At 43.7% G+C, this 27,315-nt stretch overlaps 1 protein-coding gene across 4 annotated transcripts in view; it reads right to left on the bottom strand.

Annotated features, from left to right (window-relative positions):
* DUSP22 (dual specificity phosphatase 22) overlaps positions 1 to 27,315 on the bottom strand; it is a 57,542-nt gene that overhangs the window by 12,026 nt on the left and 18,201 nt on the right. For all 4 annotated transcript variants that reach the window (XM_053602872.1, XM_053602870.1, XM_053602871.1 and 1 more), the window contains exons 3-4: positions 26,518 to 26,600; positions 3,027 to 3,076 (exon numbers count right to left, since the gene is read on the bottom strand). In XM_053602872.1, coding sequence (XP_053458847.1) covers positions 3,027 to 3,076; positions 26,518 to 26,600 — 133 coding nt within the window. The remainder of the gene's footprint in view (positions 1 to 3,026; positions 3,077 to 26,517; positions 26,601 to 27,315) is intronic.

The following is a 27,315-nucleotide window of genomic DNA, read 5'->3' on the forward strand; positions in this document are numbered from 1 at the left end:
TTTACTGGAAACAGGGCATGAGCACGCTCTCCACACATCAGCCCAAAGGATGGTGCTGCTACAAACTACCCAAGCCTGTCTTTCCTGGGATCCCAGCCCATACTGTCAGCCAATAGAAGGAGAGGTTAAAAAGGCAAATAACAAACTTAACAGGACCTCTTTACATATCCAGTTTAGGAGATAACTAATTAAAAATTTTGAGCTAGTCCTCCAGCCTCAAACTCACGCTGGTTTTCACAGAAATTCTGGATTGACCCACGAGATGATGGAACTCAGAAAAAAAAAACTTGTTGAGGAATACTATTCAGCCAGACAAAGATGGAGATTTTGTATCTTTTGTAATAACCTGGATAGATTTGGAGAACACTCTCCTAAGTATCACTGAAATAAAAAAATGACCATCACATGTGCTCAATATTAATTTGAAACCATTCAATTAACAACTCATGACCACAAGAGAGAAAAACTCAATTAAATTCAAGAAAGGGAGCAGGAGTAGAGGGTTCCCACCCGACAACAATAATACACAGGTATGGGTGGCGCCTATGGCTCAAGGCGTAGGGCGCTGGCCCCATATGCCAGAGGTGGCGGGTTCAAACCTGGCCCTGGCCAAAAAAAAAACTTCAAAATAATACACAGGTATATGGCACACTTCCTGGGTGATGGACTCAACTACCACTCAGACTTTACCTTACAAATGCAAACAATGTAACCTAATCCTATGTACCCTCATATTAATCTGAAATAATTTTTTAAAAAAGGAAACTGTCATAATATCTGCTTCCCTTATCCAAGTACACATATGTCCCAAATCTCTCAAATAACTAAAGTAGGTTTCTGAATGCCAAAACTTGTTACTTCAAATACTTTTTCTGTAACTCTGAAGATATATTAATACACTTCAAATAGAGTAAAAATGGATCCGTTTTTGAAAATGCCTTAGAGTTCATAGAGAACACTTTTACATACATGATCTTGCCTCCAAAAATGCTAAAGGCAGACATTTTTCAGATAAGAGATCTAAGGCAGAGATGGTTTAAAATGATTTGCTCAAGGTAGATAAACTTGTTTTAAATTAGAGACTTTCTAACATCTAGGTCTACTACTTATTTGTCTATAGCACAGGACCACTCAATACTTACGTAATTATTAATATCAAAGACAGCACTTGGCTCCTGGCAAAGCTAAGGAGTCCTGGGGACAGCTCCAGGACAGGTGGCCATCTACCCTGACAGCAACCCCAGAACGGGTTAAAATTCGATTCTTCTTTAGGAATCAAATCACTAATTAGACATTGACAGGTTTAACAGCACATTAGAATCCTCGCTTGAGATAAGAGCAAAGCAACCATTCTAAAAATAGCCACCAAAACATGGGCAGAAGATTGCTGTGGTCTTCAGAGAAAGGCAGTGGCTCACTTCCTTCCGCACACACCATGCCCTTCCAACCACTTCTGTTTCTTGACACGACTAGTAACCAAGGAAGTTCTCTAATGCTGCTTCTCCTTCCAGGCCTAGGGTACTACTTTATTTTCCTAGTAAAATCTCCTCTCCACCACCCTCAATCTTTAAGTTTTACCTTTCTGTGAAATATGAATGGTCTGTGTGGAACACAGCCCCTAGGTAGCACAGTAGCCTCAACCTCCCACGTCCTGTGCTCTTTCATCCACATCATCCATCTGACACAACCTGTGATTTCCTTGCTCTGCAGCAGTGAAAACTCAAGGTCAGCTTGATGATATTCAGGGAGGCTGGACACTTAATACAGAACGTTAGGGAATGTGGTCTGTGTTCCTGATAGGTGGCAGGTAGGACTCCTATGCACCAGTGCTTGAGGGCACAAAGGATGAGTCTGCACAAGCCTGCAGATTCCCAAATTCTCTAATACCACCACAGCTCACAACTCTCCGATGAAATCCAGTAACATGGGATGCTAGGAGGGCTTTTGTGCCTTCTCGCTCCAATGCACAGACCATGGCCAGCCTGAGAGTCAGCGAATAGGCCCAGAGGGATGCCTGGGCATGGATAAGTACTTTACTTCTGTTCCAGCCTTTGCCAGGTCAAATCCATGCTTCAGGAAAACTATACTCTATTCCACGTCATGCTATTTCTGGGTCTTCTCTGGACTGCCAAGTGTGAATGTTAAAACCGTAACTATCCTGGGTCTCCAGAGCTCTACCCGCATTCTGCCAAAGCCCACTCCCATCGAATTGCTACTATCTGGAAAGGGAAGCAATTATGAATCTCTATCAGTGCAAACAGAACTAAAGTGACACCAAAGATTTATTCAGCCATGAAGAAACAAAGGACTGGACTTTCCTTAACCAGGAAGGTCTATTCCCTCAACTTCCTGGGAAGTGCGCTGTCCCTTACATAGCCACTAGCCTCACGTGGCTACTAGACAGTTGAAATGCCAGCTGCTATGAACTGAGATGTGCTGTGAATGTAAAAAACAAACCAGATTTCTGAAACTTAGTATGGGGGGAAAAAAGGATGTAAAATACCTCAATTTTTTTTATATGGAGTACATGTGGAACTGATAATATTTAGATATATTGGATTAAGTAAAATATATTATTAGAACTAATGTTGCCTGTTTCTTTTCGCTTTTTAAAATGTGGCATCTAGAAAATTTTAAATTACTTGAATTTGTGGCTCATATTCTATTTCTATTAAACAGTTCTGCTTTAGACAAAACCCAACAGATTCCTTAATTTGCATCTAGAGAAATGGCAATAATGCTAAAGGTTTGGTTTAAGGTATCCAATTTAAAAATCAGACCCTCCTTGTGAAGATCCCTTCAGTCCTGCTGCATAAAATTGCCACAACAAGGTGACCCTGGTGGCAGCTCGGTCCCAGGCTGACCAGTGCTGACTTCTGCAGGCTCACACCCTCCTCCCTGGGGTAACATGATGGGTTGGTGGGCTCTGGCTACTTCGCAACCCTTCACTTGACTTTACCGTTCTGTACTCATTTGTACTATCTATCTCCAAATTATACAGAAAACAAAAAAACAAAAAAACTTACAGGTTTTGAGATGGTGAATCCGCTGCCGGAATGCACAAGTATTTAACTCCCTGTAGAATGATAAAACAAATAAATAAATTAAAAAGATGATACTCAGTGGAGAAAAGTACTTAAAGGAACTATTTACTCGGGTCAAAAAATAAAATATAAAAAGGAGAAGTTTTTTCACTTGCCTTTTGTTGCCAAGGAACGGGGGAAACTCTTTAATTAAGGTTTCTGGTTATTTTCCATGACCATGCATACAAATACTCATGATTTAGATTGTAAATAGCTTGTAGGTTTGGGCAGAATTCAAAGGGTGTATCAAAAACGTGAAATAGCTGAGTATTTTTCAGTAAGAGTCAACAAGTTTTACAATTATCATCTCAGATGCTTGCTTATGTACTTCAAACTTATTATACATTTAATGTAGGATCCTCAATGTTCAAATAGGAAGCACTGTAGTAAAAATCATAACATAATGACTGAAAACTATAATGTCATGTTATGGCTTTCTCTGCCAATTTTAGTATCATGACAGTTAACAGTTTCACTGACATACTTGATTGATGCTTATGTCCTGGAAACAATTTGCTTTATTTTACTTGGTTTTCAGAACATTAAAATTTTGTGTACAAAAGTGGTGTTTCTAAAGTATGGCTCAATTTGGAAAAAAATGATTTCACAGTTCTCTATAAAATGCTAAAGATAATTTATGTAAATCTATGCTACAAACATCATGCTAAATATGAATTTTATCAAAAACCTGGTTGGTTCTCTTTCAGAGGGATTGAAAGAATAGTTCAAAAGGTCTTGAATGGTAAGAAAAAATATAAAATATAGGGGTGGCACCTGTGGCTCAAAGGAGTAGGGTGCCAGCCCCATATGCCGGAGGTGGTGGGTTCAAATCCGGCCCCAGCCAAAAACTGCCAAAAAATTTAAAAAATTAAAAAGGAAAAAATATAAAATACAAAAATCTGATATTCTCTTTGCAAAAGAATATGACTTTAAGAAGAATTAGACAAACGTTTTCCTCTTTTTCTTTTTTGAGACAGTCTCACTCTGTTGCCCCAGGAACCTCAAACTCCTGAGCTCCAGCAATCCTCTTGCCTCAGACTTCTAAGTAGCTGGCACTATAGGTACGTGCACGCCTGGCTAGTTTTTTTCTATTTTTAGTAGAGACGAGGGTCTCACTCTAAAAGGTCTCGCTCAGGCTAGTATCAAACGCCTGAGCTCAAGTGATCCAGCTGCCTCAGCTCTCAGAGTGCTAGGATTATAGGCATGAACCACCTTGCCCAGCCTCGACAGACCATTTTTAAACCTTCCTCTCTTAATTGCCTAACCTCACAGAATCTTGTCACCAAGTTATGGATAACTGGGGGAGGAAGACACATCAGCAACTAGAGAAATAACCAACCTAAAAGAATAAAAGGACAGATTGGTGGCACAGTGATGTGGACATAGGTCCCTCAGAAGACAACGTTGCAAAGCATGTCTTCTAGAATTATTAAAAAAAAAAAGTTTCAATTTTTTATTAAAATTTTTATTGTTAACTCCCAGCATTAAAAATTTCTGTGCTATATTTGCTCATAGTCTTGTAACGAACATCTAAATTTGTGACTGCCCCAAATCGTCCACACTTTCTCTACATTTTGGTAGTTCTGCACTCTGTGAATCTCACTTTTCCAACACAAGAGCCATATACACGCCATTTCCCAATCTCCCTTGATATTAGGGTGCAGACTCACAATCTGCTGTGGGCAGAGACAGGTGGGCAGAGTGCATGAACTCTGTGCTGGGTGGAGAGGCACAGAGTGCGTGTGCTCTGCTGGTGCAGGTGCAGAGGGCAGTTCTAATACAGTCTGTTGGGCCAGTTGTGTTATGTGGTCTGGGGATCCTTCCTGGAACTTCAGCCTAAAGCCAGCTTCTCCATCTCTTCTGAGGAAACCATGAGCATTCAACTAACTCTTTTTTTTTCCTTTTTTTTTTTTTTATTAAATCATAGCTGTGTACATTAATGCCATCGTGGGGCACCATACACTGGTTTTATAGACCGTTTGACACATTTTCATCACACTGGTTAACATAGCCTTCCTGGCATTTTCAACTAACTCTTAATCAACTCCTTGCTGCTGAAACTGGTTCAGAGTGGGAACTCCTGTCTGCACAAAGACCTGAGTGATACCATTCTCCCTTCCCTGCCTCCCCCAGTTATGAAGGGTCAGAAACATAAAACCACTTTTTCCCCTGCATAGTTTGTGTGTATTTTGTTTCTAGCAGTTGAGTTAATAATTACATCTTCTCAGACAGGCTCCTTTGGGTCCTGAAGGAGGTGAATTTTACCACTGTTGATATCCACATGGGAACACTTCACTTGAGATCAAATGGGCTTTGACCCAAGGGTTAGATTTAAAGACCATCTAGTGGAAGAGAAAAGTCAAGAGCAGATTCTCCGTCATTCAAATTTCACTTCATCATCCCTGGCTGCCCCCTTCTGTTTCCGTCATTTCTCCTGGACTCTGGAGGCTCTGCTCTGCTCTGAACACCCAGCAGTTGTCTGAAATCCTAGAACACCTCCAAATACAGAGAGGCATCCCAGCTGTGAGTTAAAGGTCAAGAAGCCTGAAAGACAGATGCTACTATTAGAAAAAAAAAAGTAATCTCACTCCTTCCCTCCATGGGGACCCAGTGACTTTGTTGTTATAGATACATGCACTGATCATTTCCTACGGCTGCCATTGAAATGACTCAGTCACTTCTTTTCATTTACTTTTAATTGAGAGCTGGCAGTGGATCAGACCAGAAGTTTGTGAAATTCTTTTCTCCCACACACTTCCTCCACCCTCCTTTTAGACTAACAATTCCAGGAGGGAGTTCCCACCTTCCCTTCTCAGGCCACCTTCAGTCTCAGCTTAACTTATATCAAGCCAGGACACTGAAGTGGATCCCTTCTGAGAAAGGATGAAATGCCTGCCTACTACAAATGTTGACCGACAGCCACTTTACTCTAAAGGAAATCTAAAATCATGCCAGTCCCTACATTCAGAGGAAAGAAAAAAAGATGAACAGGAAAAGAATGGACAGAGGGTGGGTTAAACATCTCTTTGCTTACTGAGAGCATTCACAATAAATACCAATAGCAGCGTGACTGGAAAGCACTGTGCTTCCTTTAGGCAGTCCCCAGCCCCAGATGAGGTCACATTCCTTTTTGTGGTGCCCAATGCTCAAAAGGAAAAAGAGGTCAGCCTCATGAGGAAGGGACACCTTGTCAGATGGGCTGGAGAATCGGCCATGGGAAGACGGGGAAGGCTATCTCTCCCTCCCTCTGTGAGCCGCAGAGGATGAAGTGGCAACTCCTGGCCACACCGGCCCCACCCTCACACAGGGATGGGTGAGTGGGTGTGGCAGCTCCAGCTTCCATCTGTGAGACTGGTAAAGGGGAACAGGGTGGCTCCCTGGGGACCCCCCGCAGCTAAGGCAGGGCAGAGAAAATACAAAAGGTAAGGTGAGGTCCCCCTCTCTCAAAGACAGATAACAACAATCATAAAAACAAACTTCCCTGGAATGATGTCTGGCACACGGTAGGCACTGGCTAAAGGATGAGACAGAATGAGGAGAGCAATTAACACAAAACATCCCTCTATGAGAACAGTGCAAGGGAAGACAAATATTGCCAGGCAGCCATCCCTTATCCTGGTGACCAGGAAAACAAGAGCAGGCCTTCAGGCCACACCATGCAAAGGGCATCAGCCTCCCTCCTGGCCCCTGGAACCAAAGGCAGCTAAGAATCAGTCACCACCGGTGATCTACAATAATAAGTATGCAAATTCAGTCAAGAAAGGAGTCAAAACTGTCAAAAAGGCTCAGCTGCTGGCTGCCCAAGAACACCTATTCATCCTGGCTTAGTCATTAACAAAGCATGAAAGTGTCCCTTGTGGAGGCCACAGACTATAGAACCCGCACTACCTGAAAAAGGCTTCAGAAGTCTGCACATGTGTACAATTCATGACAGTTAATTACTAATTTAGAAAGCAGCATGAGTCCCTCAGTGCCACAAGAAAGCTAGGCCACCTTAAAATTATCCTAGTACTAACGAATCGAGTTCTGCAAAAGTGTCTTAATGTGATATGGAACAGATGCTTCATCTAATAGGATCTAAACAAAGAACCACTCTCTGGTGTTGAACTTTTCAGAGACAGAGATAAGGGATAGGATGTGTCTAGCTAAACTACAAAAAGCATAGCAAACTTAGAGGTTTAAAAAAGAACTTATGAAAATTCCAGAATAATCTGGAAAATTGGCAAGTCTTCACTAGTCTTCGTACTTGCTCACTGCACGGACTCCTGCATACCATGGATTGACACAGATGCAGAAGGAATTTCTTATCACCCACTGTGGCTACTTAGCATACACAACTCACAACAAAATTTTAATGATTTACTCTGCTAATGCTAAGAAACACTTATGCAAAATATAATGAAAAATGCACTTAGGAAGATTAGGGAAATGCTGATTATTTACTGCTAATATTTTAAAAAAATAAAAAGTGTTATCTTCTCCTTTGAAATAAAATTTTCGCTACATAAAAATTCAGCATTTTCTATGATGTTTCTAGAAAAAAAATTGGTGGAAAGTCAATTAAAATTAAAGTTTTATGGGGCTATTAAATGTCAAGTTATGGTGTTTCAATCCAGAGTCTTTGTTTCTCATTGAAATACAAAAACAAAATCAGTTAAGGCAAAGGGGCTCTGTCTATCCTTTAAGACCGGCATGGCATTGTGAGTGGCTTACCATGTTCACAGAATTATACCAGTACTGATGATGCTGGCACCAGAGGGAGAAAAGGAAAAGAATTAAGAAAATGTCTTTATCTAGGTGGAGGCAACCACCTATATACAGTCAACATTTATAATACCAAGCAACATGTTAAATAGTAAATGATACTGTGCACAAATTTGGAAAATATAGGAGAGAAGCAAAAGAGTTAGAAGGGATCTGCCAAGGAGAGCTTTCTGGTGCAGCTTTTGTGTTTAGGTTTCAAAAGAAACAATAGATGTCACTTGGCAAAGAAAGCTCAGAAAATGTTCCAGAGGCTCTTCTTGAACAAAAGGTTCAAGCTGCCTCAGTCCATCTTCTCAAAAGTTCTTATATTTTTCAGTTTTCTGTTTCAACAAGTATAGTAACCACGAAAAGTAAGGTTTTTGTCTTTCTTTGGGTCTGAAACCAAAGATTACACTTAAAACGATACATCAGCAGGTCCTTGAAAGGCAGGACTAAGACTCTGATTTCAAGACTAGGAAAGAGATCAGACTCTCGCTTGTTTCAAATATGACTTCTAACATTCACTATTCTTTCTGAAATGTTGTAAGTAAGAGTCTTCTCAAGAACCTTGTTGACATCCCACTTTTCAATGAAAGATCAAGCCCTTCAGATGCGTTTTCTGTCTCCCAGGAAAGCTAACCAAAACCAGTTATGGACTCTAACTGGATCCCTGCAGGGGGTGCTGTCCAAAACCTGAGGAGGAAAGTTAAGGGGCCAGGATCAGGACATCCACATAATGGAAAAGGTGTTTTAGCTGCTCATAAAAATGTCACGATGGGAAACCCTGGTTTCTCATCTTAGCCCATGCAGCACGGGTGAGCCCATTCTGCAGAGACGGCCTCTTTATCTTTACTGTGACCAGCAATCCTGTGGAAGAGGCGCTGGACTCTGCCGACCCGGCCTCCGCAGCACGCAACTCTCCATTCACACCGATCATCTACCGCTTACTAACAAGGGGAGCGAAAAAAGCCAGTCACCTAACCAGGGGCTAATTTTACCACATCACCTCCCCCTCAAAAAAGCTGATCCTGAAAAAGAAAAATAAAATTGAAAACAAATCTTAAATTTGGACTGTCCCTTACTTGATCACAGGTTATAACACTGTTATGAGAAACACACACAGCAAAGGCTTCCCCCACGGGAGACAAGCACTTTCTATAATTTTTTTTTTTATGGTGGTAAAACACATTTAACATAAAATTTACCTTCTTAACTATTTTTAGGTGTACAAGTCAGTGGCATTAAGTTCATTCAAATGGTTGTGCAACTGTCTCCACCATCCATCTCCAGAACCTTCTCATCTTCCCAAACTGAAACTCTGTCCTCATTAAACAACTCCCCAATTCCTCCACTCCCTAGCCCCTGGCAACCACCATCCTCCTTTTTGTCTCTATGAATCCGACTAATTCTGCACTTTTATATAAACCTAAAGGCAAGTATAACTTTGCAAAAACTTCTCTGGCCACACTCTTGAAGGTGGCAGACCCAAGAGACGGCCACTGTTGACTTGGAGGTGCGTTGTGGATGTAGGCTCCAGATCTGAGGCTCTCAGCCTCCCTTTCAAGGTCTCTTTGCAGAGTGGTCTCCACTCCAGAGAGAGTATATGCAGATTTTCCGCCTTGTTTATGTGTGTGGACGCCAAACCCTGTGCATGGCACATGCATTTTGATTATTCCTCCTCAATTTAAAGAATTTTCACAGCCCATAACATTTGTAGAAATTATGTAATGTTTAAGTAAAAGGTAATATTCAGAATTGCATCCCTAAAAAGATTACAGCTTGAAAAGCAGCACGATATTCGTTCATACTCTGTTCCAGGGCAAACTAGAAAAACTTAGGTATGCCTATGGACTAAAACCTAGAAGCCAGGCCAACTAGACTAACAACTAGATGCGGTGGCTCACGCCTGTAATCCTAGCCCCTTTGGGAAGCCAAGGCGGGTGGTTTGCCTGAGCTCATGGGTTCGAGACCAGCTTGAGCAAGAGCGAGACCCTGTCTCTAAAACCTAACCAGGCGTTTTGGGAGATGCCTTTAGTCCCATCTACTCGGGAGGCTGAGGCAAGAGAATTGCTTGAGCCCAAGAATTTGAGGTTGCTGTGAGCTGTGACACCACAGCACCTTCGGAGGGCAATAAAGTGAGACTCTGTCTCAGGAAATAAAAAAAAAAAAGAACTAGAAGCCAGTATTAAAAAATAAAAATAGATAAAGTCTAGGAGATGAGACTACCTTTCTTCTTTATTGTTTGTACTACAGCAAAAATCTCAATGAAATTACTGTGGAAATTCATCACAAAAGATAAAAGCAGTCCTTTAGTTAAGCATAATTCATGTTTTTTTTTTTTTTGAGACAGAGCCTCAAGCTGTCGCCCTGGGTAGAGTGCTGTGGCATCACAGCCCACAGCAACCTCCAACTCCTGGGCTCAAGCAATTCTCCTGCCTCCACTGCCCAAGTAGCTGGGACTACAAGAGCCCACCACAACGCCTGGTTATTTTTTGGTTGCAGCCGTCATTGTTGTTTGGTGGGCCCAGGCTGTATTCAAACCCTCCAGCTCAGGTTTATGTGGCTGGCACCTTAGACGCTTGAGCCACAGGTGCCAAGCCCACATAATTCATGTTTTAAGTCCGGGTTTCTAAATTGAATATATATATTAATTTTTTTTTTTTTTTTTGAGACAGAGTCTCACTTTGTCACCCTTGGTAGAGTGCCATGGCATCATAGCTCACAGCAACTTCCAACTCTTGGGCTCAAGTGATGTTCTTGCCTCAGGCGCCCAAGTAGCTGGGATGACAGGTGCCCACCACAGCGCCCAGCTATTTTTGGAGAGGGGGTCTCACTCTTGCTCAGGCTGGTCTCAAACCTGTGAGCTCATGCAATCCACCCGCCTTGGCTTCTTCCCAGAGTGCTAGGATTATAGGTGCAAGCCACCACACCCGGCCTGACGATACATTTTCTTAAAGCACCCATTTGCCCCTGATTCTTCCTGCATGAGCTAAATTTAGGAAACCTTGCTACAAATAACAACTTCCAAGAACTCTGCGGTACTAGCTGGGGTGGGGAGGGGGTGGGAAGGTCCGAGTGGAGAGACAAGATTTAGCCTTTGGTTTGATTTTGTGAGACAAAGATGCAAATGAGAACCCTCAACACCTGTTGGCTTCTTTCAGGTTAGTCAAAAAACGACATACATTTGACTCGTCAGATCAACAGATGAGGACTTGAATGCTTATTTTTGTTCCAGATACTTCAACGCAAGGCTAAAGTGGGCACAGTCAGAACATCGGATTTCCTCAAGCCAGAACGGGGTGGGTATGGGAAGACAGCCAGGGACGTTCACCGGGGCTCCATCTCACCACTGAAAGCCCTCTTGAGTGCTTTCGGTTCAGTTGGAGGGCTCGCTGATGTTCACATCGTGACTCATGAAAACGGGGCCAGTTTCCTCAGTGGCTCCAAACCAAGTCATTCTTTGGCATTACTTAATGAACATTAATGCTAAACAACTACATCTAAGAATTGCCTTAATGGAAGATGCTGCTTAGAGATCACCAGGAGAAATCAGTAGTAAATATTTCAAAAATATTTGATGGATATTCAAAAATATTCAAAAACGCTCTGTCACTCCTCCCTGTCTGCAAAATTAAGAAGATCCATCTGCAAAGTCCTTCAACACCTGTCACCCCCACGCATCTCCCTGCCACCGCCCCAGCTCACCTAACTCTAGGGACCCTGGCCTGTTGTGGTCTCCCCAAACATCCTGTACTTCCCTCCCTCTCCCATTGCTGAGCTCCTGTGGTCTCTTCTCTCTGGAATAGCCTTCTCCTTAGGGCTACTCCTCAGTTAGACCACCCCTAACATGACCAGGCTCCCCAGAGAGCCTTCCCTCTGCTCCTGGGCCTCCCTGTCAGCAGACTCTGGTTCCTATTCCAAAGACCCCATAACAAAGCCCTCAAATTCCTTGACTACCAAGTGCCATGGCAGTCATCTTTCTATCGGCATCCTAGAGCTGCTGTCCTTGCTCGCTGATACAGGGTTGCCAAGGAAAAGCATGCATGCGTGGGATGGGAGATGCATTTTTAGAATTTGGCCACCAAGCCAAAGTATTGTTCCAGATACTTCTTTAGAAACACATGGCCACCAAGCCAGGCTGCTCCCAAGCTGGCTGAGGTGCCCACAGTTGGCCCTAGAGTCACTGTCCAGTGTAGGCTGCCAGGGTGGCCTGTGCTCCCACATTCTCTTACTATACACCCTACATGGGTCCAGCAGTGGTGAGCAGACTGACTGATGATGGAGAATTCCATGTAACAGATGAAGACAAGGCAGAGATGCTGGGGGCATCTTCAGGTCTACATTAACCTGGGGCCCACATGGCCTCAGTGTCAGACCTGGCCCACACTACTGGAAGCACTGAGGCACTTCCCAGGGACTCAGCTCCGGCCACCCAGGGGTAAAGTTCAGGCTGGGTAAACTGGGGCCTGTGTTTATGAGGCACTGCTGACCTCTTCACTTGAGTATTGTCTGCGAGTCCTCACACCACACTGGAGGGTAGGGTGGCTGCCAGCAGATACTTTTTGGGCCTTGACAGACAAGTTGTGCTGAACCCCAGTCTAAACAGTCCCATTCCACAGGGTCATTTCAATGACTAGAAACTCATTTTATGTTAGTAATGCAGAATACAAATGTCTACATACAATAACTAAGAAAATGCCATGAAGGCTATATTAAACAGTTTGATGAAAATATTTCAGATTGTATATGAAACCAGCACATTGTACCCCTTGATTGCACTAATGTACACAGCTATGATTTAATAAAATAAATAAATGGTATCTGACACAGCAGACCACTTTATTAGAACTGCGACTTTCTTAATCAGCACTTGTGCTCAGTCTTCTTCCTTACTCCAATAGAGAGAAAGACGATGGGATTTCCCTGTAATGCAGGAATTTATTAAACAAGGAAATTAGATGTAGTACATGAGAAACACTAAATGCAGTGCCAGGGTATAGCAGATGCTCAGTATATGGCAGCTGACAGGTTTGTCTGCAGTGGCTGCCCCTTGACAACAGTCCCATCTGCTGGGTGATCAGCCAACACAGTGCCGCGTAGACAGCGCCTGTGTGTGTGTGCTGCACTGCCACAGGCAGACCACCAAGCCGGCTGCTCCTATGCACAGGACGGGCCTGCCTCCCTCACACACAGCTCTACTGGGGAGGCACACATACTGGTGCCTCTTCCGCAGAAGGCTAACCCGTGAGTCCTCAGACTCCCTCACCTGCGCAGGAGTGATGCATCACCTGCAGGTAAGTTATGTACTCTGTGGACTGCCACTCGTCTTCACCCCCAAGCACGCCCTTTCTGAGCAGCAAGTGTGACCCCTCCAGCCAAACACCACATCCCTTCCCTGAGATCAGACCCTAGAAACAGCTTCAAGACTGAGGCAAACGGCTGACCCATCTGCTGGAAGCTGCCCTCCAGGGCTGGCCAGTCCTATGGCTCACAACACACAAAGGCTGGATGTGGTGAAAGCTGGTACATGGGCCACAGGAGAAGGGTTACAGGTGCTCAAGGCAGAAGGCAGGCCCAGGGGGCGGTAGTATGGAGAGGTGGAAAGCAAAGAAGGGCAGCTCTTCTGTTTCTCTCAACACGAGAGGAACATCCTCCGTGATGTGGGTGAATGTGAATAATTAGTGATGGCAGTACACTTCTGTGCTCTATCGCACTGCCTGATGTTCTCACGCAGCAGGTGTGGCCTGGGGGTGCTGCTAACTCTGCTTGAGGACCAGTGGGTCGCCCTTCCCTTGAAGGGCCTGTGTTTCACCAAGCCCCTCCCCCACCCCGCCATTGCCAGCAATCTGAAGAGCTATTTTTGTTTGACAGCTGCATCCTCTTACGCTGTGGCACAGAAGGAAACCCCAGGCCACGCTGGTCAGAACCCAAGTGGGGAAGCACTAGGCCAAGAGCCCCAGCCACTAAAGAGGCCAGAGTACCCCCGCTGGGGTCACCACGGAGGCCAGTGGACTGGCCAAAGCCACTGAGCGGCTGCCAGTGTGGGAGCAGCTGGAGAGGCCTTCATCAGAAAATGCAGGAAACCTCCGTTTAAAAGAACAGCAAAAACAAAAAAACCCAGAAGACCAAAAGACACTTGGAAATGTTATTCTTACTTTGTTAGCTATGAGATTTCTTTTTTCTTTAGGGCACAGAGTCAAGGCATTCCATAATGTGGGTTAAACTGACAATCATTTAGAATAGACTAAGAACTGCTTTCTGCTTGGTGCCGTGGGACTGGTCTCCTGGAGTAAGATATGTCATAAAACAGACCAATTTAATCCTTACCTGTTCCACCACTACCAGGCTCTGCCTCCTCCAAGGTCAGATTAACCTGAAATGATCCATGAACTACTCTGGTCAGGAACAGTTTCCAAGAGCAAGAGTTTCAAGCCAATGTTTAGGCTCAGCTCTGTCTGAGATGCCTTACTTCAGAATTACAAAACGACAGAGAAGCCTGTCCCTTTGCAGCTATTCTAGGATGGCAAAAGGACCATCCATTGGCTGCTTCCCTCATGTCCTTCCCTTGCTCTGGCAGTGGCTAAAGCTCTTACCAAAGATGCCAAGTGCCTTATGGATTATCCCCTTTTAGATGAGAAAGTATCTGAGAAGCAAAAGTTGGAGCTCAGGAGAATCAGGCTATAGATTTCAGATGCACCAGCTTCTCTTCTATGGCTAGAAGGAAAGCAGTATAAGTAGCCTAAACTTTCACCATGCATTTCATTTGCTTTCCCATCAGAAAAGGGGGCATGAGGTAGCTAAAAGATGCCCCTGCTCAGTGATGAAGGCTGAAACTTGCCATCTGTACTAGTTGTGGTGGTAACTGAAAGGAGAGAAGTAATTTCTCAATTCAAACAAAGGGTGTGACACTGTCCTTCACCCAAACACACACACACACACACACCTCCCAAACATCCCAGGGAGTTGCATAAAAAACAGGGGAACACATTTTCAAAAGCAGCATGTACAGAGCCTGGCCACTTAGCCTACACTGAGGTGACGAAACTAGGTGCTAGGGCTTCACTCTCAGAATTTTAAAATAAGGTCAGATCACTTCCCTTGCAGGTGTGGGCAGGCTCAAGGTACACCTGCATCGCCTACCAGGCAATGGATTATTAAGAGCACCTGAAAACAGCAAATTTGCTTACACCAGTCTTTGGTAAACCAGCCTACATTTAAATAATTATTTTTCTTATGGCTAAAAACAACAGTGGAGCTCACAAGAGCTCTTTAGCCCTGCTTTGGGTCTTAACCAATTGACCACCTTTAACTTCCTATTCAAACTCCTGACTGTAGACATGAAGGCCTTCCATCCAAGCAGCTGGTAATCCACAGGATCTCCATGGGGTAGATGTCCTCTTCCATCACCATCATGAATCTCAGAGTTTCTGCCATTCCCCTGGCCACACACAGTGTGGTCCTGACCCAGAACCAGAAACACACTTTCCCTCTGCTATTCTTTCCTTGGTTGTTTGCACCAAACTAAGCCACTCTTTCCTTTCAAACTCCTGAGCAGAACTGCATCCCCTCTCAAATCTTCCCAGTTTAGCTTTTCATGTCACTCACTCTCCCCTTTCTACTGCTCATGGGTTCACAGACCTGTGCAGGAGGATCTTCTTGTGTGAAAGTTGTTGATAGAGGAGCTGCAGACTCTCAGTGTGGGGTGAACCAAAATACAAACTCCACAAGGGGCCAGAGTGCCCAGAGGCACTCCTGCAGGGAACCCAAAAACTATGTGCAGAAGAGATGAGTCTAACACATAGCCTCACACAAGGGGTTACAGGAGAAACAAAGATGTGGCTGATGAGATCATTCATGTGTTCACAAGTTCTGAATGCTATAACTTAGCACCATCTGAAAGCAGGGCATCATCCCGTTGTCTTCTGGTTATGCTGCCATGGCATTTTCTCGCATGGTTTTATCCCACCCCAGTGGCCTCTAGCTATGTATGTACACTGTGATGGTCACATCTTCATGTCCAGCCTAGACCTCTCCCCTGAGTCATGGATCTGTATGTCCATCCTCTTGGGAACATCCCGTAGGCATATCAGCCAGTGCTGAGGTTGGTCCCTTTCTTCTGTCTCAGCTCTGCCTCTCAAAATGCTCACATCCACTGGCGGTTCACAGAAGGTGCTTTCAGCCCATCAAGCTATACCCTCAGGCATCTCTGACTCTTTCACCTGAGACACAACTTTCTTTCTATATTTTCTTTCCTTCTTCTTTTTATTAAATCATAGCTGTGTACATTAATGCAATCATGGTCTTTCTATATTTTCAAGGTGTTTTATGGAGTACCTACTAATTCCTGGCTACTAAAACTTCTTAATGAATTATTCCTTTTTCCATTTATGTAGTTCCCCTCTTTATCTCAATTATTAATTTTTTTTTTTTGCTTCCAAGTCTACTTTTATCTGATCAAACCATTGCTATGTCATCATTCTTTTGCGTCATGTTTGCAAGAGAAATCTTCTCCTATCCTTTCATTTTCAACTTTGAGGTGTCTCTTTGCGGAAGATTTTCAGATCTAATCTGACTCTTTCATTTCTAGAAAAAAAGAAAAAAAAAAAAACCCACTCCCTGGTGTCCCAGTCCAAACTTTTATTATTTTTAACCAGGATTATCAAAGTTTCCCCAGGGTCTCTGGGTCACTCATCTCCCTCACTCCATTCCACCCCAAGTCAGCATCCTGGAAAATAAATCCGAACGTGTCAGCTGACTTTGTTCACAAAGCTTTGCTGAGTCTCAGCTTACCACAAGATACAGTCTAGACTCTGCAGCCTGGCAAACGAGACCTTTCCTCATCTTGTTGTTCCAGTCTGGCCCCTGCAGACCTGCTCTGCTGAGTCCTTCAGAAGTGCCGGGACACACCTTGCCTTTGCTCCTGCCGCTCTCCCTGCCCAGCAGCCCACCCAATCCCAGCTGCCTCTCCTCTCCATCACTACCTAGTCCAGCGGTTCTCAACCTGTGGGTCGCGACCCCTGTTTATCAATGAAAATACATTGCAGCATCAGGAAGGTTGAGAACCACTGACCTAGTCAAATCCCTCTTACGGTTTAGGACCACACCAAAGTGTCACTTCTTTGGTGAAGCTTTGCTGGCCGCCCTGGTAGGGTTGGTTGTTTTCCCCTGGGTGCTCCAAGGATCCCTGCCCCTGACATGCATTTGCAACTCTGCACTGTTGTCAGGATTTATGTGCCCATCTCTCTTACATGCTGGGCCCATGTCACTTCTCCTTCTATTCTATCCCCAATCTCTGATACAAGGTGGGCGTTCAGTAAATGTTTGCTGAATCTGCAGGAATAACTCCCCATTTAGCCAAAAGGAGAATTAAAGGTGGCATCACCCTCACCCCTCTGTACTGACACCCCCCTCCAGTCTATGAGCAGGTGGAAGTCCTTCTGGCAACTTCTAGGGCTTCAGGGCTCATTTCCTCCTTCCTGCCCTGAAGGGCTGCTCCTACTGAAAACAGACACCTTTCCTCCCCACTGAGTCACAGCACCCTAGTCCTACGAGTCTGTCTCAACATCTTTCTTTTCCCAAAGTCTTCCCCAAACCCCCCAGCCCATGGGCCTGTGGACCTGGCAGAGACGGACAGCACTTTTACCTTCTATGTCACACACCTCAGCACATAAATGCCATCTAGCTGTGATGTGCCTACACGTAACACAGTTAGTCGAAACACACAGGAGATCACATGCTACGTGCTTCTTCTAAGACCTTGGTTTAGAGACCCTGGTACAAACAAGCCAGAAAACCTGCTCTGAGAATGCAATTCTTGGCACACACACACTTAGTACTTGATCACATGGAGAAGTCAGGAGATGTGGGACAAAACAGGGCTTGGTAGGAACCATGCCAGAACTGAGACTTGACATGAAGGACCTAGGAAGAGAGTTCAGTGAACATCTTCAGCTATGTGGAGGTTGGTCAGTGAGCCCTGCACTAGAGGGAAGGTCCACAGCTAAGGTTCCAAGTGACTCTAGGATGCCCAGCCAAAAGGAGGTTAATGCAGCACGCTTTCATTTAGAGATGTAGAAGACACTGTTTCCTCCCTAGAATTGATTAAGGGCCAGAAGATCTCAAGTCCTTCTGGTCCATTCACGCTGGAATTCTCAGTTTAGAACTCCACCTTCACAGGGGATTTGTGGCAGAAGGCACAGCAGGCAGAGAGGAACGCGCTCTCATGCACTTGACTGCCCACACACGAGGAACCTAGACACAGCTTAATTTGAGAAAGAGCGATTACTAGACAGTTTTCGATACCTACCATAATCATTTCTATTTGAGTCATATCTATTTAAATCTGGGGTTGGCTTCAAACAAATTTGCCTCAACACATGAAAGATGTTGCAAGCTTTTGGTAAGAGTAGGTACCACTGATTCCTGCATCAAAGAGATTTTCCTAGAGAGGCAAAAACAACTGAAGTTCACTAGAAAACATCCCTCAATCTGAAAATAATTCCAGGTCAGATAATGACTTGTTTGCAAAGCCCTCGACCTCTTTAGAGACTTGATAGCCAAGGTGTTTCTGTAAGACAACTAAAGTCACCCACACTGAGAACAGCGGCCTGGTCAACCAGGAAATCCTGCCAATGCTTCAAGCTGCATCCCAGGTGATCTGTGAATTCTAAGAAAAGGGCATAAAGTCATTCAATACACAAGCAATGAAGCAGAAGCAGAGCACACTGACTCTACGCATCCTGAGTGGTCTTCTCTTTCTGAAGACTAAGACTGGATTGAACCGAATGATGTACTTGCTTTGTATGTGTCCGTGGACTGTAGACAAGGATGTAGCATGTCTGAGGTCTGATGTCATGCATCACCCAGGAATCCACAGACACAGAACTCCTTCCAGCTGGGCCCGAATGCCCAATGTTACTACCTGTCACTACCACAGACACGACCCACCTCCTGCCTGCCTTCCACTCCTTTTGTCATTCAGAAAGATAGTTTTGGAGATACTTTCATTATGACAAATGAACTCAAGGAAAAAAAAGAAAAGAGGGCAAAAAGTAGAAATCATCCTTCCTCCCCTCTCCTCACACCCTCCCCCTCTCTTCTGCGACATAACTACTCTTAAGAATCATCTGTGCATTTTCATGCTTATGTATATACATAAAGAGCTACACCGTCAACTTTGAATTTGACACAAATGAGATTATACCATGGGTATTATTCTATGGCATCTTTTTCTTAACAATCAACTTTTCCCTGTGAACACACAGAAACCTTCCACTTCTTTGTGAATTGCTACCAAATATTCCTTAACATGGTTGAACTGTAACTGACCACTACCCCTACCCTATTGTTGAATGGTGGGCTGGCTCCAATTTTTTGTCATTATAAAGAGAGCTTCCATGAACCTCTGTACACTTCTGTGTGTGAGAGATGTGTGGCTTTTGGAGTTTATGCTCCTTGTGCCCAGAAATTGCAGCCCGAAGCTTCTGCGACTTGCAGGTCCTGGAGGGCATGAGCCCCTGGATCCTGAGAGCTGAGGCTGATGTGGTCACCAGGTACAGCTGGAGTTGATGTCCCACAGGTCGGCCTCAGGGGCTGCCAGCAGAAGACCATAGGCAATGAGGCTCTCCCTTAAGAGCCAGAACATGAGTCCCTGTGCTTTGAATGTTCCCTTAGCTTCTTATGACTTGACTATGCCCTCCATGAAGACTGAGAGAATGTCTCCACCAACTCCATGTCCCCACTCTGGGCATGCAGCCTTGACTGTGGCAAATCCTCTATTAACTGATTATTCACTGTCTGTGCCTTAGATACCTGGCTCTCCTTGTAGTAGCAAGCCTTTAATGCTAACTAAAAATAGCTCCAAGACCTTTGAAGATCAATCAGAGTCACAGAAGCTACAGGGGGGATTCTTGGTTGTACTAACTTAGAGAGAGATGATTCCGAACTAGAGGACGCAGCAGCTCTGTGGAATAGGACATCCACACATGCTGATGCTTACTGACAGATGGGGCACCGCACAAAGAGCCCGCAAAAGTGAGGCTGCACTGCATGAACCGGATCCTCTAGCTTCACAGATTACTCATGATTAATAAATGATTCTTGCCATGGTTCTCCTTTCACACCCTCAGTGAGCCATAAGTGACCAAAGACATGATTTCTCACTTTGGGATGTACCTGAAAATGCACCCAGCTCTCTGCTCATCGGCAGCCATCTGCACAGGGGGCCCCCTGTGCTCACAACTTGAGTGCTGGGGGAACCAGAGAAGCCGCAGCATGGCATGTGCCTGCCTGGACCTTACAGACCAGCTCAGGAGCACAACATGGCCTTGAGGACAGATCAAAAAGTAGAAGTTCAGTAGCCACTTGATGCAATAGAGAGGCTGTCACAAAACGTTCATGATCTGTGGTCCAACCAATGGTACCAACTACAGATATTATAGAAAAAGGAAGAAGCTGTGAATTTGGAGGGGCCTGGGAATATCCCTTTCAAAGAAAGGGCAGCTAGGCTGAGCTCTGAGGGATGGGGGTGCTCAGGTGGGCAAGAAGGAGTGAGAAAAAAGAAGAGAGAATAGAAGCAGAATAGAAGCATTCTTTCTGAAACTTTAAATACCATCTGATACTGGGCAGCGCCTGTGGCTCAGTGAGTAGGGCCCTGGCCCCATATACTGAGGGTGGCGGGTTCAAACCCAGCCCTGGCCAAACTGCAACAAAAAAATAGCCAGGCATTGTGGCGGGTGCCTTGTAGTCCCAGCTGCTTGGGAGGCTGAGGTAAGAGAATAGCGTAAGCCCAGGAGTTGGAGGTTGCTGTGAGCTGTGATGCCATAGCACTCTACCGAGGGCAACATAGTGAGACTCTGCCGCTTAAAAAATAAATAAATAAATAAATACGATCTGATATCTTGGTTTTAGTTTGCTTTACATTTGGGAAGCCAGCAAACTGTTGTTTAAGAGGAATGGAGAACCAGGGACCCTCTGGGAGCCCCACTGCCCCCTGGCCATTCAGCCCCTAGTCACAGACTCAGTGTGGAAGGACAGGACTGTCCAAACTGACTGGGCAATGTCAACTTGCTGAGAGTTTCCTCACAGGGAAACAGGTAAGTGACTTACACTGACATTCAGTATAGACTTATAGCTAATAGTAAATATCAGAAAAGGAGAAGAGGCTGACTACAAATAAAACTAACACAATTAAATTCTGGGCGCCAACACCTCAAAAAATGTCTTTAATGTTATTGGAAGTAGAAAACAGAATCACCAAGAATGTCTGTATATTCTTTATATATTAAAAAAGAAAAACAGTTCAAATTATAAAAGACACACTTAAAGTACAAAATATTTAAATCTAAGCCAAATTCTAGCTCATATATACCTGAAATACCCTGATTTGTATAAATGTAATTTTTTTCTATTTCATTATATAATATGGATCATTTAAAAATTAAAATGCTTTGTGTTATCAGCCTAGTGAAGGCATGAGAATACTTTTCAAAGCATTTTTTGTTAATAGTGAAAAATAGTTTTGTTTCCTGCAGGTGTTCTGGTTAAATACAAAGAATGAAAAATGAAACAAACTGTGAAATTTTTACATTAGAAAGACAGCTCTGTTTCTTTTTTCAGGGGAAGGGAGAAACCTTTCATTGCTCATTATTACTTCCTTAGCACCTACAAACAGCATCAGGTTTCTAATCTGAAAGATCACAGCGGCTGGGCTGCTGGCTCATGCCTATAATCTTAGCACTTTGGGAGGCTGAGGTGGGTGGATTGCCTGACCTCAGGAGTTTGAGACCAGCCAGAGGCAAAGCGAGACTTCATCTCCAAAAAGAAAATAAAAAGCTGGCCTTTGTGGTGGGTACCGGTAGTCCCAGCTGCTTAGGAGGCTGAGGCAAAGAAATCGCTTAAGCCCAAGAGTTTGAGGTTGCTGTGAGTTGTAATGCCACAGCACTCTACCCAAGGCAACAAAGTGAAGACTGTTGCAAAAAAAAAAAAGAAAGAAAGAAAGAAAGAAAGAAAGAAAGATGACCATCTTTGAAATAGGAGCTTTCACCACCCCCCAAACCTGGAGCCATTAGTAGGTGCTGAAGACACCTGCTCACACTCATACCCCCAATAAGAAAACATTGTTGAATAAATGCAAACAACTTCCCAATCAAGTTCTAAGCACGATGACAAAGGAAGTTTTCTTTTCCCTCTACACATTACAATTAAAGATGTGGACTTAGTTTCTATTTGGAAGTAACATATGTGACCATGATTTCCCCCACCCTAAAACATTAGTATCATGTGCTCCAAAGTTTTGATATTATAGTCCCGAAGGGCTACATCTGGGAAGAAGACCTGTTCCTCAGGTGACATGAGAAAGTCACATAGCTGGGTTAAGCCATGAACGAGTCAGGACAACGCTATGTGCCTTGCTGGGCTCAGAGTTCTCACAAGATCAAGGAGATCATGGCATAAAGTCCAGGCTGTACTAGAGGAAGTCATGTCCTTTTACTCTCCACCAGCTTTCTACCAGCTGAATGTCACAGACCACATTTTTGGAACTCCTAGTCATCACCGAAGACCCAATCAAATGCCTTGTCACTGCAAATGCCTCCAGATTCATGTGGCAGAAGGATCTTGCTCTCTGGGCTTCTACAGACTCTGTTCCATTTGATTAGTCACCTTCCCTGAGCCATAGCTGTTCTCTGACTGTCACGAATATTCATAAAGTATCATAACGCATATCTTGTTTATACACTTAAGGGCTTCACCAAGGGCAGATGATAGGATGAATGTACTTCTGTTACCCTCAGTACATGTCCCAGAGAATGGCACAAAGTAGGAGCTCATGTAATGAATAAATCATTAGCTCCTTGATTGAGAGAGAAGACGGGGCTTTCCATCCAGCTCCGAGACCAGCTATAGGATCCTGGGCAAGTCCCTTCATGTTTCCCAGCTTCAGGGCCTTTGTCCACACAAAGTGGGAGTAAGACCAAATGATCCCTAAGATCCCATTTAGCCAGGATACCTAGGCCAGACAAAGAGCAGTACAGAAATGTCAGGGCTCTTCAGAATCTGTGCCTTTAGGGCTGACTGGTGAGTTTGAAGGTCTCTATGTTTCTATAGCATTCCTCACAGCCTTTGCTCTAGAAGATCTATTCCTTAAATACTCTTCGGAAGACACAGTAAATAACTCACAGGCCTCTTTCCCTGGACTGACCACCTCACCCCATGGTCCAAGGAATAAACAAATCTTATCTCCTCCACCAAGAAGCATCAGAGACCACCCAGCTGTAGTCAGTGAGCAAGGGCAAGGTCTGGCCAAGCTGGAAAACTGAACACAGTCCTTTGCCTTCTTCCTTTAGGCAAGCCGCTAGGAAGAGTAAGAGAAGACCTGATGGATGATATTTTGGAAACTCCATCCCCTGCTAAAAACATTACCCAGATCATGGACAGTCAGATCTAATCCACCTAAAAGCAACTAAGGCCAAAGTTCCTTAATTCCTTCCTGAGTAAAATAAGTAAATAAATAATGACCAAAAATGTCTTCATCAGACCTGTCCTGGTGAGTACACTTCATAGCATTGTCATTGGCAGTAACTATGACAAGTTATAGATTATTACATCCACGGAAAGTGTAATGGGTACAAAAACTGTACAATTTTCTGTTCTATCTATGGCAGATTCTCAATTATAGGAAGGTAGCTTCAGCTGGCAACAAGTCCAGGGCAGGTGCTGGCTGCTCCAGCCCAGCCGCATTAGCTCAGAAGCTGTGGAACCAGCTCTCTGGCCTAGTACCAGCCAGGAGGCACAAGGCCCACATAGGCCTCCTTGCTGGGATCCCATGGATTCCACAGAATAGAGTTCCATGAGATCTCAGTAGGTGTTGTGTCACGTGCAATACACACACACACACACACACACACGCCTGCTCAGAAAGGCTGATCAATGTGTCTGACTACAGAGATTTTGAACCTTATTCTATCAAAACAACTATGAAACTTCCAGAGGGGCCTAAAGTGTGCTGAATTCCCTGAACTTCCTTTTTCCCTAAAGTTTCACTTCCCAGGCCTACTGTTCAACAGCCTAATCTTTGCAAGTCCATAGACACCCCTGACCTATGACCTCTATTCTAGAAAGCACACCCAACAATGCATCGACCCTCTCGTACTTAGCCCCCAAGGCCTCAGAAGCAGGCCTACAGACTCTAAATGCTTCTGACGATTGATGCTAAGCATCCCAGAGCTTTAAAACTCATTGAGATGTTTGTTGGAAACGACCCAAAGAAGCATCTACAGTGTAATGCACAGTGCTTGGCTTCTTGGCACAAAGTTTCACAAAAGGGCCCAGCTCTCTCCTCCTCTCCCACAATTCGATTTCTTCCTTCACCTTCAATTAGGGCCCACATACCACCAGGCGGAGATCAGCTCACACACTGCTATCCCTGCACATTATCTCCCTCTCCCCTCCACTTCCCTCCAAGGATCAGTCTAGCACAGAAAAGGGCGCTAAAGAATCAAACTCATCTGTTAATTCCCTACTGATTCCAATCACTGGATTTCCCTGACTCATCCTGAGGCTGGGTGAGGTCATGGCTTTTGGAACTAAATTTGATATTCAAGATAGTAGACTGCCTTTAGGCCTCTGTCAGACCTAAACAAAGATCTGAAACTTCTGGGCCTTAAGAGTTGGCACACTAGTTCCAACAGCTTCTGGTGCCTCAGTTTCCAGGCTCCCCACCTGTGCAATCAGGCAATTCTTATAGTTTTGCAAATAAGGATATATTTGTGAACTACCTGTGAAGTTAAAAATGAATAAAATGATGAGAGGAACAACGCTAAACTACAGTATGCTATGCAATGGTGGTATAACCGTTAATAAATATAAAATCACATGGAAGTATTTCTTACCTAGCTGAGGTAATAATAGCACCAAAAGATTACAAAAGGACGTCTCTCAACAAAAGCCCTCCCTAGGAAGAAAAGGGGCCGAGTTTCTTTCTTTTTTTCTCTTTTTCTCTCTCCTTCATGGCAGAATTTGTCCTTCTAGACTGAGATATACAGGGAATAAAAAACAACACATAGTATACCATTGATGGGGGAACACATTTACCTGAAGCTTTGAGGTTTTACATACTCAGTGGTCTCTATACCTGGGTTTCAATCCACCTGCTTTCCCCTCTAGCCTTTGGTTTCCCAGGTGATAAGAGCCAGAGCTTTTTCATTTCTTACACTGTAAAGTCTTATATCTAGACAGAAGTTAAAATGTGTATAGATTTAAAGTCGAACACCAAGGTGGGGGGAATTGGGGATGGTTTGTTTTCTCATGTCCCTGATCATCAGCCCCCATTGGTCTGCAACTGTTAAAGATCACGAGATATAGGACAATGTGTCTCAATAAATGCAGCATAAAGCAGTGAGGCTGGCCTGGAGAGTGAGGGTTGGAAGGGCATCTATGCAATTTATTAAAATAAAGGAAACCTCAAGCCTCATCTTGTGATTTAAGAGGAAGTCAATCATGACCAGTTTGCAGTTTAACTTAACATCTTGGCCATAGCTATATTTTAAATACTAACTATCGATGACTGATTTAAAAATCGAGTAGCTATTTTCAAAGGAACTGTTAGGCTCCAAAAAATGTTTTGTTGTTCTTTCCCATAAAATCATGCTGCAACATAAATTATAGCACCTTAGCAAAAGAACCGTGAGCTAAAACAACAGAAGGAAGTCAGCACTCACAGAGCTGGAGAAGTGAACTGAGGTTTGTTCACTACCTATGATTCTCTGATGCTATGACGCTCAATAGAATCATTTATTAGTCTATGTTCTGAATTGTTTTAGATTGTTTCATACTAACTAAAATCTGGCAGCTCTGACGGCTAAAGAGAACAGATAAATTTAAAATAAAAAGCATTACCTACTTTTGCATAATATGAATTTAAACAACCCAAACCAGGATTATTTCTTTTAGAAAAAGCCACCCCTCCCTTTCCAACACCCCACCCTAAAATAGAAAAACATACACCTTACACCATATATGTGTACTTTTCTAAAAAGAGGTAATCTGGGCTCTGTCAAGGCCAATAAACAGAAATAGATGTGAGCCTTGGCCAACAGCTCAAACCGTTTATCAGGGTAAAATTGAAGAGGTTTTTGGATTAGTACATAAGCAGACACACCCTGTTTACCTTGAAAGCTTGAAACACAACAACAGCTTCTACACTGAGAGTCTCCGCACCAGAGCAGCCCTGGGAAACCTCCAAAGACAATTTACCTTCCTTTCTTTTACCCTTCAATATAAACAGTAGCTACCTGAGCTTAAAAGTAAAATAATCAGGATATGAGTAGCCTGAATTCTTTTGGATTCTGAAACCAGAGATATTTTGAAAGTAACGAAAATAAGTTTTAAAAGTCCTTACAATCCAGAGGGAAATGCAGCATCAGCTTATTCTTTGGTGTTTAGCCAAGAAGCCAAGTTAGCAACGTAGCAGAAGTATGATCAGAAAGCGCACCCCCTTCTGCCATGCTACCAACAGAGAACTAACAGAAATACGGCCTGAGCCCAAATCAGGCCTGCCAGAGAGCACAGACACACTGGAATGGGAGAGGTTAGGGTTGCCCTCCCTAACGTCTTATACACCCCCACGGAGTACAAATAAAGACACACACATGCACACATGTACACACATACACACCCTGCGGCTCACTCTTACCTCCAACATAGGCCTGGCACTGTCGTGGACAGACAGAATATGTGTCACTTTGTTCCTGCTCAATTGCTCTGCATCTCTTGCATCTGTCAGGGAAGAAAGGGGAGGATGGACATCTTAACATTCTGTGCAAATTAATGGCTCCTAAAGTCTAGCCCAGAAAAATACACTTGCCTATTTCTTCTTAAAATGGCTTGCCTATTTCTTTCTTAAAACTTCGTAATTGACCATACCTCTGAGAAATTTAGGGCTACAGCTTTTATGTATTTTGCCTAAGTTTATTTCTGATTGGCATATCTTTTGATCCAAAATATTAACCTAAAACTTGAAATGTACTTAGATTAATAAATATTAATAAACATTGTGATCAAAGGAAATAAATTTAGGCAATCATGCTGTAGCGTAAATGCAAACTTTTTGACTCTTAGGTCAATCTTTTGCACAAAACACTTAATAGAGATATTTAAAATATTAAAAACACAATTATTTCTTAATGATTAATACCCTTAAAAAAACAGAATTCAAAACACCCACTTACTACAGAAGATAGAAGAATCTATTTGATATATCTTTACCCTGATGTCAAAAGCAAGGACCGGTCTGGACTCAGCACTGTGCTTTATAATGTCTACATTCATTTTGGAGCAAAAGTAAACACAGAACATTTTCTGGGAATTCCAAACAGAATTGACCATCAATTATCTGTTAGCTATTAAATTACCTGAATATGAAATCAAGAAGATACCAAAATACTGTTCCCTTCCAATGCTCCTCCTGTAGAAAGCAGTCTGAATACAACAA

This window comes from Nycticebus coucang, chromosome 9, assembly GCF_027406575.1.
Source record: "Nycticebus coucang isolate mNycCou1 chromosome 9, mNycCou1.pri, whole genome shotgun sequence".
Lineage (NCBI taxonomy): Eukaryota > Metazoa > Chordata > Mammalia > Primates > Lorisidae > Nycticebus > Nycticebus coucang.